The following is a 15042-nucleotide window of genomic DNA, read 5'->3' as shown; positions in this document are numbered from 1 at the left end:
TCCCTTGAAAAGAAGGCAAAAAAGAAAGGTGCATGCCCTGTGGAAGCAAGGTCAGGTGACATGGGAAGGATACAGAGATAGTGCTTGCCACTGTAGGGAAAAAATTCATGCAGAAAAAAGTTCAGCTGGAGTTGAAGCCAGAACTGTGGGGGACAATAAAAAGAGTTTTTTCCATCTGTTAATGGCAAAAGGCAGCATAGAAATAACATCAGCCTGTTCTAGGATGAGGATGGGCACCTCACAAACAGGGACATGGACACAGCAGAGGTGTTTAATGCGTTCTTTGCCTCTGCCTTCAAAAAGATGACAGACTAAGGGGGTCTCAGTGTCCTGAGCTGAGGGACCATGGCTGTGAGAATGATCACCTGCCAGTTAACCCTGAAATTGTGTGGGATCTGCTGCTCTGGCTGGATCCCTACAAATCTATGGGGCCTGATGGGATTTACCCGAGAATCCTCAAAGAGCCGACTGATGTCATCACAAAACCTCTCAATGATTTTTGAGCAGCCTTGGGAATGTGGAGAGGTCCCAGCTGACTGGAATCTGGTGGATGTTGTCCTGATTTTGGAGGGCAAGATGGAGGACCCTGTAAAAAACAGACCTGTCAGTCTCACTCCAGTGCCTGGCAAAGTTATGGAGATTGTTCTGGGAGCCATTGGAAACCACCTGAATGACAATGCAGTCATTGGTCACAGCCAGCATGCCTTGGTGAGAGGAAAGTCCTGCTTGTCACAGCTGATTTCCTTTTATGACGAGGTAACCCACCCAGCTGATCAAGGGAAGCCAGCTGATCTAATCCTTCTGGATTTCAGTAAAGCTTTGATACTGTCTCTCACAGGATCCTACTGGACAAAATTTCCAGCTCACAGCTGGATAAACACATCAAGGGATGGGCGAGCAACTGGCTCACAGGTCAGGCACAAAGGATGGCAGTCAATGGGGTGACATCAGACTGGTGACCTGTCACTAGGGGGGTTCCATAGGACTCCATCCTCAGCCTGTGCTCTTCAAAATCTTCATAAATGACTTGGATGCAGAACTGGAAGGGATGCAGAGCAAGTTTGCAGATGATACAAAACTGGGAGGGGCTGTTGAACTCCCTTGAAGGTAGGGAGGCCCCACAGAGAGACCTTGACAAATCAGAGGGCTGGGCAATCACTGCCTGAATGAAGTACAACAAGGGAGAGTGCTGGATTTGCACCTTGGATGGGGCAAGCCTGGATGTGTGTATAGACTGGGGAATGAGAGACTGGAGAGCAGTGCCATGGAAAGGGACCTGGAAAGGGCAAATTCAATATGGGCCAGCAGAGCCCTGGCAGCCAGGAGGGCCAACCCTGGCCTGGGTGCATCAGGTACAGCATCACCAGCCAGGCAAGGGAGGGGATTGTCCTGCTCTGCTCTGCTCTGGGGCAGCCTCACCTCCAGGGCTGGGGGCAGTTTGGGGTGCCACAATAAAAAAAAGACATTAAAAACATGGTGGTTTCCTTTTCTGCTTTGCACGGACTTCTCTGAAAAAGGAAACAGGATTATCAGTTCCTTACTTTGAGTCCCTCAGATACAGGGGTGTCTTGTGAAGGGAAGTGGGTGGTCAGATCACCTTGGCAGTCCAGCTGTGTGGAGAAGAGAAACTGGCTTTTTGTGTCATCACCCAGGGCAGGCAGGCAGACATCCTGGAGTCCTGGCCTTCCCTGGACCTCACCTCCCTTCCTCTGGGACAGAGTCAGAGGAGAGGATGCTGTGGGCAAACCCCAAGCATTTCTGCATGAGAAGTGTTACAGCTGGGCTAAGCTGTGAAGGGCAGAGACCCCCTCAGCAGGGACCTTACCTGCTGCTCCTGGTGGGTCCCAACTGGGTTTTCCATCCTGGTGGCACTGCTGCCTTTTTGCCATTTCAGCTGCTGAACATGCCCTTGTTCTGTTTGATCCCCTGTTCGAGCTGGCTGACTGCAGCTGAAGCCTGCCAGCTCCCACACAGCTGTAGCCCTGTTTCCCCCTCATGGTTTCAGCTTCCATGGGTTTGGGTGCTGCCCTCAGGAGGGGTTACCAAGGCAGGAGGCAGTTTGGGAGCTGGCCCTGCCTCTGTGAGGTAGCCCAGCACCCTGGCTTGCCACTGCCAGGGGACAGGGCTGCACAGGCAGGAGCATTAAGAGGCCTGGGGTGGATGGGCAGATGGAAGATGTTGGGTGGTCTAGAAATTTTTATTAACTCCAGCAGTCTGGTTCATAGACTGTTAGTTAGAGAGGAGGTGGAGATCAAATGTGCTCAATTTGAATCCCCTGCCTTGGGAGTGTTTCCCCCAAGCTAGGCTCAGCACAGCCTGGGGTAAGGAGCCTCCATGCAGCTTGGGGGAGGGCTTGTTTGTTTGTTTGCTAGGGCAAAACACCTCAGAGAAGGTGCTGCCAGGGGTCAGATCTAAGGTTTTGGAAGAAATCCTGAAACATCACCCTTGATGCATGCTGGAATGGAAGCCCATCCACTTAGGAAAAATGGAAAGAAGGGGGTTTTATTCACAGGCTGGGCAGCCTTTTCCCATGCAGAGAGGAAAAACACCACACAGGGCCTCCCACGCTGCAGGAGCAAGCAGCACAGCCCGTCTCTCCTTTCCCAACTGCTCCTCAAGGTGGGAGGCTGCCTCTCACTTGACCCCTGAGCACTCCCCGGTGAGAACAGAGCAGCAGCACTCAGAGTCCTCTGCAGGGCCTTGGGAAACTCCCTCTCCTTCAAGCTATTGAAATCCAGGAATAATAATTAACCAAGCTAAGTGTTGCACTGTAATTGTAGCTGTGTGCCCTTCAAGGTGTGCATACATGTTAAAGTTATTTGTGTTTTAAGGCTCTTTCTTGAACCATACGTTTAGCTCACATTGTGCTTTCAGCTGGAGAGACGAAAACCTTACCTTGAAAGATGCACAGGAAAATTAATCTGAACTAGCTAAAGCTGTGAAAGGGAAAAGAGTTTAAATGAAAGAGGTGCAGGCTTATTCCTTCAGTGCAAGGAAGCCCCTGGGGCTGGTGGGGGACAGGTAAGAGGCTGCACTGCAGCTGCAGAGGCAGTGGAGCCTGGTGCTGTGTCCGTGGCTGCTGTAACAGGCAGAACTGAACGTGCAGAAAGGAGTGAGTGGGGAAAATCCCAGCTCCCTTCTGACAGGACTGGAAAGTCCTGTTTGGAAAATTGGACGAGGAGGCAGTCCTGGGAAAATCTGAGCACTGGATCATGGCAATGACAGGCAGACCTCCAGGGTTTTAGGGGGAGTTTCTGTTCCCATCTCTCTGGACTTGAACTTCTTGGATTATGACCCGATAAATATGCCAGCATTTAAAGGAAACCTTCTGTTCCTGTTAATGCTTCAGAGAAGGGACAAGGAGGGGAGAGATGCCAGAGCTGTGACAGACAGCTGCTGGAGAAGGGGAGAGGCTGTGCAGCAGCTGTCCAGGTTGGCATGAGGGGAGGGCTTTCCTGTTCCCCCATCCCTCGGGATACTGTGCACTTCTCACTCCTGAGCAAAGCACTGGTGCTGGGAGCACAGCAATGCTGGGAAAAGCCCTTCCTCCACCCCCTGAAATGAGGCTAGCCATTTGTCCAGGGAGAGATTCCTCTCTGCCACCCCTGCACTCTGTTTTGCAATTCCTACTTCTAGGAACAAACAGATGCTTAATTATTTTTAAAGCTCAGCTTCCACAGAAAAATGCTATGTGCCTGGCCCAGAGTCCACTATCCCTTTAAAACAAATCACAAATTATGTCCTCCCCCTGGAGATCACAGTGTCTTTCCTTGTTTTTTTTTTTTTTTTCTGGTTTCACCTTTTCCTTTACTCACTCAACCATCTTGCTCATCCAAATCTGCACTGAAGCTGTGGGGCAAGGCCAGCAGCAGTGAGGCTGCCCCTCTTTGGGGCAGGCTGAGTCCTGGTGGCCTCACTGCCTTCTGGTGCATCAAGTCCTTGCCAGGAGGGCAGGTAGATGTGCCCACCAGCTGCATGCAGGACACGTGGTTGATAAACACTGTTGGCCCTGCTTCAACCTGTAGTTCTCAGTGTGTAAAATGCTAAGCAGCCAATAGGGACCCCTTCCTAATGTCATAAAAGGCTGAAGGAGGGGAAGACAGTGAGGCTAAGGCCTCTAAGTTGGACTCTGTCTGTTTGGGGAGCAGAGTCACCCACATCTACGTGTCAGCCAGCTCACACAGCCCAAGCTGTGTGCAAGGAGTGTGCTGCCCCAAAATGTGAGAGTGGCAGAACAGGCAGCTGGGGGGTGGTGAAAGGGGTCCGCTCATGACTGCAGATGTCAGGCTGGCACTGCAGCCAGTGGGAGCACAAAGCCTCCCTGTGCATGTCTCTGGGTGCAAAGTTGCCTTTAGTCCCTGCTTTTTATGCTTTCCAAAGCTCAGGGAATGGAAGTAAAGGGCTCTAAAGTACTGTGAGGAAAATCGGGCCTTGGGCTCTGCTGTCCAACATCACCACCCTGGCAGTCTGTACTTTACTTGTCACCACTGTAAGGCTCTCGAGAAGTCCAGGGCTGATGCTGAGAAAGCTGAAAGGCACTGAAGGAGGCATCTTGGTGGTGGTTTGGGTGAGAAAGGCCTACAGTGAGCAGGAATGCAAGGAGGAAGAGGAGGGTGTGGGAGGAAATGAAGAGTTTTGTTCTTTGTGGGGAATATAAGGAAGTATGGGAATATCCCTGTGGGATTACCAAAGAGATTTACAAGAATGGGCAGCAGGGAAAGGCTGGAAACCAAAATGTCATGCTGTGTAATGTAATGACAGGTGAATGAGCTGGTGTTGCAGGCAAAAAGGGTGGAGGGGGCCACGTGGAAAGGGAGGAAGGGAAAAAAGAACAGGCAGAGGCAGATATGAGTGCCAAAGGCAATAAAAGCAGAGGACACAGGCAGGGCACAGGCTGAGGACAGTGAGGAGGCTAATGGAGACAGGGCCAGTTAGGAAACCAAATCTGAACTGCACAGGACCTCCATCTGCACTGGCATGGATACTCTTGAAGCTTGCAGAGCCACACAGGCCATGTGGCGAAGGTGCTGGACAGAATTTTGAACCCTGGACCAGTGTGGGGAGGCACTGGCAGTAGAAGCAAGAGCAAGCTAGTGTGCTCTGCAAATAGCAGCCATGCTGTCTGAATAAGGAAAAAGAGATGCTGGAAAGAAGAAATGCATAAGGAGTTCTTGCTTTATATCCTATGGGACCATGCCATGTATCTGGGCAGAATTCAAGAAGATGGCATTAAGGCAGCTCATCACCAAAACCACTCTCAGAAGATCTTTCTAAAGGCATAGGTGTGGAAAGGGCAGAGACAGGGTGGAAATGCAGCAGTTAAAGGGCATACAATTCAAAACTGGGGGTGGCAGGGGGATGTCCTGCAGTGGACAATCTTCCCGTATCACCAAGTGAACAGGCAAAGCTTTCCATTGAGTAATTCTGCATTAGCAATGCACAAATACACAACATGTCCCAACCTATTTTGCTAACAAGCACATGTTCTCACATTAATCTCTGTCCTACTGGCTTTACCCATGGTTCCTCTGCATATGTTGCATGGTTACTTTTGCATGACAGATGGAGGCAAACAGTAGCAAAACCAGCATGTGGTATTTCAACAATGATTTGTTTAGCTGCAAAACTTCCTCGTACAGTAAAACATTTGCCTAATTTATTAAGTCATTGCAGAATTATTGTAAGATTATAGCAGTACCTTTCTAGATACTTTGTCTAAATATTGCAATGGGCAGCTGAGAATGTACCACTGCCTCCGAAACTTCTCAGCCAGCCTGGTACTACTGATAACTGCATTTTTCTCCATCCCTCTGGCCTTCAAATGAGAAGTATTTGCCTTCAGATGGTATCTATTTAAATATTTGCATACCTGCCCCAGCCATGCACCCAAGGACTTTTAGACCATTGATAGCTGTAGCTGAATGCCTCTGCAGGGCCTTGACAGCATTTCCAGCTCCTATTTTGCAAGGGGAAATGGAAATGCTGCAAGTGGAACACCGCTGTTTCTATTTCCAGCATGGAATCACTTGGGGTTCTTTGCTAGTGAAAAACCTGCAGCAGCAAGTGAGCAAACTCCCACAGTCAACACTCCCAGCTCAGAGATAATGGTTGGTAAGAGTGCAGGGTGAGTTCCCAACAAGGAAAAAGTTCTGGCAGATTCTTATCCAGCCCTGCACCTGGAAAATGCAGGCTTGCAGTGCAGATGTAGCCATGAGTGCCACAAGGAAGTTTCAGTGCATATACCTGGGTTATACTTGTGTAATGAGAGTGGAAGGGAAATAAAAATGACTCAGGATGACAATTTTATACGATCCTTTCCACAGTGGCCTTTGGCTCCCATGCAAATTAGGAAGCACACGGCCGGCTGTGGTGTTTTTCTTCATACCAGCAAACTCTCCTTAGAGCAGGTTGTGTGTCAGGAACCCTTTGGGAAGAGCAGGACAGAAAAAGGAATGGGTATCCCTGTGCAACCTGGGGCCATAGCATTCTCCAACAGCCTGAGCTGGGCTAGGTGCCAGCAGCACAGAATTTCCCTGGCCAGCTCTTGGCAGAGCTCCATGGTCCTGTGTCAGCAGCTTTGCTGCTCCCTGTTTCCATCAGGGGTACAGCACAAACAGGGCAGGGTCACCTTTCACACAACTCATCCTTTACATGGACACATAACAGGCTGAAAGTAGTCCAGCACTGTGATGCACTGCCAGCAGGTAATGAGGGGGAGCAGAGGATTTGGGCAAAGTGATTGCCTGCCTGAATGCTGCAGAGAAACTTGAGGAATAACTGAAGCAGTTAAAGCCACATCCTTCATTGCTATGAACTGTAGCTCCTGCAGTGGGGATGGGGGGCCCTGACCTGAATTTCAGGGATGCAAGACAGCAGCACACATTCCTAGGATGTGTTTCCTCTTCCCATGGAAATCCCCTTTGGAAATTCCAAAGGGGTCAGAGTTCAAAGTGAAGCTGAGCCAGGTGATAAAAAAGAAGTGAACAGACACAGGGCTGTGCTGCAAACCTCCAGCTTCCCCTGGCAAGAGCTGCGAAGTATCTGAGCTGGAACAAAAGGTGCCATGAGGGCAGGTGGGCGGGTGCTGCCAAAAGCAGCCTAAAGCCCCCTCTCTGGTGGGCTGGCAGCCCAGAGCTGGAGGAGAGGGGGAATCCCAGCCCCACGATCCGCCTGCTGCAGCGGGTGCAGGAAACAACACCTACGTCTGCTTCCAAAATTAGCTGCAGCAGAAGGGCTGAGAGCTGCAAGCTGCTTAGGTGGCTTACCACTGCTGAGGTGAATCACCTAAAATCCCTGAGAATGTTACCCCAATGGGCTGCTAGGTGTTAAAACGTTTCTTAAAAAGCAAACCAGGTAGATTCCCACGATCTCAGGGAGATGGGCAATGAACTGTTTTACAGACTACGTACGGTAATCAGACTTTTTTTAATAAATACATATCTCACATGTACCAAAATAATTATAAACAAAAAATGTACAGTATTTACACAATATACAGTTGCTAAAAAGTGTAGCAATTATGACACACACAGTGTGAAACACACTTTTCCAATGCCCACAGTTAACATTATTCCTGCTTTGCCTAAGAGCCAAGACAGCAGCAGTCCCTTGTTCTGACTCCTCTACCTGGGAAGCCTCACTGAGAGCAGCTGAGGTCAGTCAGAAAGGACAGGGACTGCCACCAGCCCAGCACAAATGAACGCAGAGTCTTTGAAAAGCGGCGTTGGCATGAGTCCACCTTGCCATGAAAGGTCACTTGTTCCCTGTAGTACTTGATGCCACAAGAAAGCTCCTGTAATGAGCAGGCTGGATGTGTAGTCTGTTACCTTTGCACGGCTGAGAAGATTGGCTATGTCGCTCTTTATCAGGTGGTGTGAATAATCACAGAACTGTACTGAAGTTACACATCCCGCTCCTGTATTTAAACACAAGGGAGATCCTGGAACTGTCCTGTTACAATAACGTGCTCCTTCTCCTTACTGGGCAGTGTAGTATTTCTCTCCTCTTTTATCTCTCCACACTGTGACTTTCTTTTTAGGTGAAGAAAGTCAGTCCTTTTTCTATACATATGTATACAGTCACTTCTTTTCAGAAAGCTCTGCTTCAAAATGCCAGCTGTCGTCCTCCAATAAGGCAGTCATCATATATAAGCTGCAAGAAAAAAAACCCAAAATGCTGTTAATGCAGAAATCTTACTTAAAGTATCATATCCACTCTGGATAACAGCCAAATTCTACATACAAATTCTTCAGCACTGTATAAAATTTCTACACCAAAATGGTTACATACACCATTTAATGCAGCCCTCGGAATGTCAGAAAAACAAATCCTAGGGAGGAGAAAACCACCCACTAACCTGAATTTTCTCTCATGAGGTTCTGTGTCAGCAACAGAACTGTGTTCAGAGAACCATGTCGTTTGAAGTTAACCTCCATTCCCTCATGTTATTTTTTACATTTTATTCTTACTCTGTTTATATGTTTGCCTCATCTGCCATTTTACTGATTGCATAATCTTTGGTATACCTATCTGTTACACAGCAAGAGGTCACTGGGGCATGCTATCAGAGTGACACCAAAAAATACCCTGCACAGAACAGGATTTTCCCCTTTCTCTCGTAAAAATGAAAGCAGCTACTTACTTCGTCCTCCGTGAACTCAGGCTCCGATTCACTGCTCTCTTCATCCTCACTTTCTGGCAACATCTGCAGGTCAGCTGTGGTCAGCTGCTTCAGCTGTTCCTGTATGCTTGAGTTGTCTCTTCCCCATGTGAGCTGATAGGGGGAATAGCCCTGATAGGTGACTTTGTTCACGTCTGCCCCATGTTTCACCAGAAGCGACACCAGTTCTGAATTCTGCAGATCAACTGCCAAATGTAGTGCTGTTCTGCCATTGCATGGCTCCTGTGTGAAAACAGCAAAAGGTTTGGCATGTCAGGAGAGGCAGAGCCACTGTCAGATCTGTTGATTTTAATCTGCTGATTGTTAAGAGCCCTACTTGGGTAAATCGATGGTACACATTACATACCTGTGCGTTTACATCTGCTCCCAAGGACAGCAGGTACTCCACAATAGCCAGGTATCCCTGGATAGATGCTAAATGAAGACACGTATGTCCTGGAAGACACAAGCAAAGGGAAAACTTGAGTAAGTCTAACTCAATGCCTCATCATTATGTAAAAGTCAAGATGATAGGCTAGGATGGTATCTAAATTTGCAATTCATTCAGGGCAAAAGGGTGTTTTCCAGAAGAGCTTTCCAGCTTCCAGTATAAATAAAAGGGCTGGATTTTGAAAAGATTTCTTGGAGGCTTTATTCCAGTGTTTAAGTGCAACTTATTACAAACAAAAAAAGGAGCATGGCAAAGGCATTCACTAAAAATGCAAAGTTCAAAGCCATGAGACACTATAATCAACAGTGAGAAGGCCTACAAGACAGTGCATTTCAAAAAAGTCAGACACTGCAGTATACTCTGAGCTCCTCAACTCTCAAATGGGACAAAATAATCTTTCTCCAGAGATCTTTGAGATCCACAGGAGACCGACCCTGGCCTGAGGCAGCCAGGATGAGGAGTGTGTCCGTACCGTTGTAGTTGGCTGCCTGCAGGACAGGCAGGAGGTGCTGGGGCTGGCAGTACTGCGTGAGCACACTGACGCTCTTGAGGGAGCCCTGCTGGCAGGCGATGTGCAGGGGGGTGTTTCCTCGGAAATCCCTGATCTCCAGGTCGCATCCGGCCTTCAGAAGATGCTCAGCAATTTCAGGCTGATCAGTTATCACTGCCAGGTGAAGAGGAGTCTGCAAGCATAAGAGCAAAAGCACTGTAAGTTACACCACAAACTTGGCACCAGCATCTAGGCAAGCAGATCTCTTGTTCACTTGGTGATTTCTGCCAACAAATAGAAGCATGAAAGCACACCCCGTAAACTCAGCTCTTTATGCTTCCCAATGTTGTATAGCTGCCCATTCATCTGGAAGTGATGAACTTTGGGCTCTCTGGATAAACCGACCGCCAGCTGGTATGAAGGGTATCATTAACATCTCCATAAAGAGGGATGCAACCCATGGCATCATATTTGAAAAATGTGGGCGTTAAATGCCACTCTCTCAGGGGAGAGGAAGCACTGTACCAACCCTGGCTGGAGCCAGCTGGGGACTTTCCTGAACGTAGGCTTTGATTCAATTGATTCCATCAATTAAAACAAAAAAAATTAAAGGGATTTTTTGGGGGGAATTCCCCAGAGGGAGTGAGTGGGTGTGGCAGGGGCTGATCCGGATTTGGGGCTATCGAGGTGAAAGTACCTGGCTGAGGTTGTTCTGGAAGTTCAGGAAAGCCCGGTCACCGGCTGCCTGCTGGATCACCTCCAGGCTCAGGGCTTTTTCCTCGTGAATAATGGCCAAGTGAAGAAAACTGCAAGGAGGGAAAAAGGAGTAATGAAGCAACACGCGTTGCCCCCCTGACGCCACGCTGAGCCGCCGGGCCGGGCCGGGCCGGGCCGGGTCACGCGCGGTGTCGCAAGCCGGGGCTTTCGGCGCGCCCGGCCGGGGCTTTCCGCGGCCGCGGGAGCCGCCTCTCCCTGGCGCCGCTCCAGGGACTTTCCGCACCCCCTCCCTTCCCTCCCGGCGCGGCCCAGCGCGGCGCCGCCCCGCCGGCAAGCACATCCTGTCCCGGACTGGCCGTGCCGAGCTCCCCGCCGTGCCCGAGCCACCCCTGCCCCGGCTCCGACCCCCACTTACGTGTCCCCGTCCTCCGTCAGCTGCTGTGCCCAGGCGGGCGGCTCGCGGGGCTGCAGCCGTATGTCCTCCAGCTCCTTCACCAGCTGCCGGTACTCCTCCTCCTTCATGGAGTCCAGGCCGCTGTCGTGGCGGTCGTCGAGCGCGAAGGCGCCCTGGCGCTCCTTCTTGGGGTGCTCGTAGCCGTCCATGGCGGGCGGCTCGGTGGCGCGGCGGGCGGCGATCATGGCGGCGGAGCTGCGGGCGCTGCGAGTGAGCGGCGGCGGCGGCGGCGCCTCGCATATACAGCGCGGCCGGGGGATTTCTGCGGGGGAGGAGCCGCGGAGGACGGGAATTTCCAGCCAGTCAAAGCCCGACCGACGGGTCCGGTCCTGCTCGGCGCCGCCGGCGCTGGCAGGGAGGGCGGAGCGGCTGGGGCCGCCCAGAAGGGGCGTCGGAGGGGAGGGAAGAGGCCGGGCCGAGAGGGAACTTGGCGTTTTTCCAGGGGGGAAGTACTCGCCTCTCCGGCGTCCCCGGCGGTACTTCCCTGCCGCGCCCCGCGGGGATTTCCCTGCCCTACCCTGCCCGGTCCTGGGGCTCCCGGTGCCTTCTCCCCGGCGGGTCCCGCTGCACCTCGGGGTCCCGGCGCGCTGCGGGGCCCTGGAAGGCCGAGGAGCGCCTCAGTACCGGGCACTGCTGGCCCTGAGTGCATCCCCCCGACATTCCGTCGCTTTCAGAAGAGGGGCTGCGGGATCATAGAATAATTTAGGTTGGAAGGGTTCTGTAAAAAAGGGTTTTTTCCATCTTGCAGATATTTCTGGCCTCACTGAATGTCTGTGCTTTTTTTTTTCCATTTTGTCCTTTTCCCATGGGATGGCATTCCTTTGAACAAGAACTTAAGAGAAAATAAAGGCCCATCTAGACCAGCCCCCCTGCCATGAGCAGGAACATCTTCAGCTGGATAAGACCCCCATCCAACCCAACCTTTAATTTTTCCAGGGATGGGAATCCACCACCTTTCTGGGAACCTCTGTGTTGCCCAGAGGGTTCACCACCCTCATTGTAAAAAATTCTTCTTCCTTATATCTAATCTAAATTGACCTTCCTTGTGTTTTAAACCCTTACCCTTTGTCCTATGGCAGCAGGCCGGGCTACAAAGCCCATGTGTTTTTACAGGCTGCCCTCAAGCTGTGCAGGGCTGCAGTTTGGTCCCTGAGGAGTCTCTGGCCAGAGGGCCAGGCTGTGAGCATGAACGCCCTTAGGATCCCCATCACCCCGAGGTGCAGTGCAGCACAGCTCCTCATTCCTGCACAGGCTGCAGTGACAGAGCCCTGAGCCTTTGAGGATCCCTGTGAAGTCTGATGAGAGAGACCACCTCAGGAGTCCTTAACCAGTGCTTATCTAACGATTAGGAACAGGCTTTTTAGCAAGCCCAGGGCAGCCAAGTCACGGTAAAGTGTCAGGGAATCAAACGCCACCAGAGCAATGCTGAGGCGGGATCAGTGCACTGCATTTGCCCTGCTTGAGGAGTGTCACTACTTGGAGACACTCAGGCAGGATTGCACATGATGGATGTTACACTGCCATGCCTGCAAGTGTGCTGCTGTTGCCTCAGTGTTTAGAGGATTTTTCATCTCTGCTGTTGTAAGTTTTCACTCCATAACAGAACAAATCTTTTAAAGAAGAAATTACATCTTCAGCCACTATTCTTACTTTCTCTGGCCATCCCTAGTGACTCTTCTTTGGTTTTTTTTTTTTTTTTTTTTTTTTTTTTACTGCTGTCATGCTATCTGTGGGTACTAAAAACTGGATAAATGCAGGATCCCACATGGATAAAAGGCATTGTTTGTCTGCAGAGCTGACAGCACTGAATTTTTTCCTGGTGAATTTTTGCTTCTGCTTCTCAGATGTAGGGGATTCCCATGAAGAATTTTTCTTCTCTTGCAACTATTGCTGGCCTCACTGAGTAACAGTGTCTGTACTTTTTTTCCTTTTGTCATTTTCCCATGGGATGGCATCCCTTTGAACAAGAACTTATGGGAAAATCCAAAGATAAAAGGAAGAGTCAGAGGAGAGGAAGAATGCCTGGCTTTCTGTTAGCAAATGTTTTTAATTTTCAGCCCAGCTGTGCCATTCCTGGACTTTTTTTCAGTATTCATTACTTGGCCTGGGACAATCCAGTGGTGCTTTTGGGCAGGTTTAGAAAAAAGCCATAAAACTCTGTCTTTTTGAAGGTAAAGGTTATGAAAGTTCCGTGAGCTTTTTGAAACAGTTTCCCCTTTTTAATGTAAATTGGCAGGGGAAATTTAATTAACAAATGAATCTCCTCCTATCTGCAGCTCTTCAAAAAAAGGAAGATGGGAGTTGAAAAGCAAGCTCCTGCTCTGACTAGCAGGGGAATTGAGCCCAGCAAGGACCTTGCTTTCTGCAGTTGAGATTCTGCTAGAACCACACAGACATTAAACTTGAAAACCCCTGTCCTAGTTGTGATGGCTGTAAACTGGCTTCAGCAAAGGGAATTCTTTGCCTCTTTCTATGAGAGACCTCCAGCTGCCCTCACAGGCCATCACAGAACTATTTTTAGCAAGCATTTGCAAGCAGCCTCTTTTCAGAGGCGCACAAGATGCTTTTATTTTGTGTGTTTTAACTTGGCAGTACTGCAGCCAGTGGTAGGTGGCAGAAAGGTGATGGAAAATGTTTTCTGGATGGAAAGTCATGCTGAGGCCAGCCCACTTCCTGCCCCAGGGAGACGCTGCTGCTCTGCAGCCTGGCCCTAGGCATGGTGAGGGGCCCACACATGGGCCACCAACCCTGGCTGTTAGGGCACGAAAAATAGGGCTGGAGAAGGGATTTAGCCCTAAACCCATATATAAAGCAGCAGCTAGCTGCAGATGCAGGGGCTAGTGGAGCCCTCATTAACAATTAGGCAAATAAGGCTGCTGTCTTTGCTGTAACTCCTCACAGTTAGCACAGTGGTACGATATTTGCCTGAAGGGATGACACAAAAGAAGATAGCATAAAGCAAAGGTCTTGGACTGGTGAAGGTCATCGGCACTGCTTCGTGCTGTTGAAGTACTGTCCTTTTTCTTTTTATGTATTTATTTATTTAATTATCACATTCAAGCAGTTTTTCTATGCAATTTTATATATAGTCCACAAGAGAAAAAGAATAGAAAGAAACAAACTCAGCTTTTTGGATATAGGGTGGAGCCTGTCACAACCCTAGTTTCCTGTGTGGCCTCTCAGCCAAGTGCTGCAGTTCTGGGAAGCTCAGACGGGCCCCCAGGGGCTGGAGCAGCTGTACCTATCCAGGGACAGGGGCTGGCCCTGCTGAAACAGGAGCACAACTTCATCAACCTGCAGTCATCTGTGCCAACCTGAACCTTCTTTGTCTGCTTGTGTATTCTGGTTTAATACCTCTGCTATGTCTGCATTGATTTCACAGAAGTGTTTTCTGTGCTTGTCATTTTGAGAGGAGATCAACATTCTCTGCATTTCTAATTTGGAATTATGTTAGCATCTCTGCTGCCTGGTCCAGCAGGCACTTCAAGGCCAAAGGACTACCTAAAAGTTACTTTACCAATGTAAAAACTGTAACCATGGGAGGCGGTTTTGCACCTGATACCTAAGAGCTAGGTTTTGCAAAAGCCTCCTCCACTTCAGGCACCCTGAGCACTCAGTTGGCAAGGCTGTGGTGCTGTAGGGATGTGATGTTTGTTTTTATTCTACCTTGCAGAAAGTAACTGGCAGGGCTCCTAGAAGCAGCCTCAAGTGTCTGAATATTGAAAAGGGGCAGTAGGGTTTTCATCAGTTTTAAAACTAAGTGAAGAATTCTTGTGCTGCTTCCTCCAGCAAACAAATTAAATTATAATTTCCTGATTGCCACACTGATCATGACAACTGTCTAGTGCTGTTGATTTACCAGGGTTGGTCCCACATCTTCATCCTTTTGTGGCTGCTGCTGCAGATCCTTAGTAACTGTTTCCTCTCATTTAATTGTGAAGAACGTACCTGGCTCCTAGGAAATATATCAGGAAATATATCAGGAAATATATCAGTTAACAACATCCAGCAAGATCTTGGCCCAGGATGTTAAAGCCAAAAGCAAAGCAAAGCAGTGAAGTAGACCTGCTGTCTGTACAGGTTTGTGTACATGCAGATATCCCTTGCAATAGGACTCTGGTTTGTTGCTTCAAAAGTCTGTGGACTTAGCTGCTGCAAGGGAAGCCAGGGAACACTTGACATTGTCATTTTGATAATATTTTGCAGTTAAAATCCACATATCTCAGCTTCCCATTTACAGCTGCTACAGAGATAAGAACCAGGCAGTTCCA

The 15042-nt window shown here is 49.5% G+C and overlaps 1 protein-coding gene across 1 annotated transcript; it reads right to left on the bottom strand.

Annotated features, from left to right (window-relative positions):
* Positions 1-7406: 7406 nt before the first annotated feature.
* NFKBIA (NFKB inhibitor alpha) lies at positions 7407-11175 on the bottom strand. The gene is made up of 6 exons (XM_064714018.1): positions 10733-11175; positions 10298-10406; positions 9583-9793; positions 9027-9115; positions 8642-8902; positions 7407-8151 (listed from the first exon to the last, which is right to left on the bottom strand). The coding sequence occupies exons 1-6, from the start codon at positions 10954-10956 to the stop codon at positions 8104-8106; spliced, it is 942 nt and encodes a 313-aa protein (XP_064570088.1). The 5' UTR covers positions 10957-11175; the 3' UTR covers positions 7407-8103.
* Positions 11176-15042: the final 3867 nt, after the last annotated feature.

Source organism: Zonotrichia leucophrys, chromosome 5 (assembly GCF_028769735.1).
Source record: "Zonotrichia leucophrys gambelii isolate GWCS_2022_RI chromosome 5, RI_Zleu_2.0, whole genome shotgun sequence".
Classification (NCBI taxonomy): Eukaryota; Metazoa; Chordata; class Aves; order Passeriformes; family Passerellidae; genus Zonotrichia; species Zonotrichia leucophrys.
Note: the sequence above shows the minus strand (reverse complement) of the source record. Positions and strands in the feature narration are given on the sequence as shown.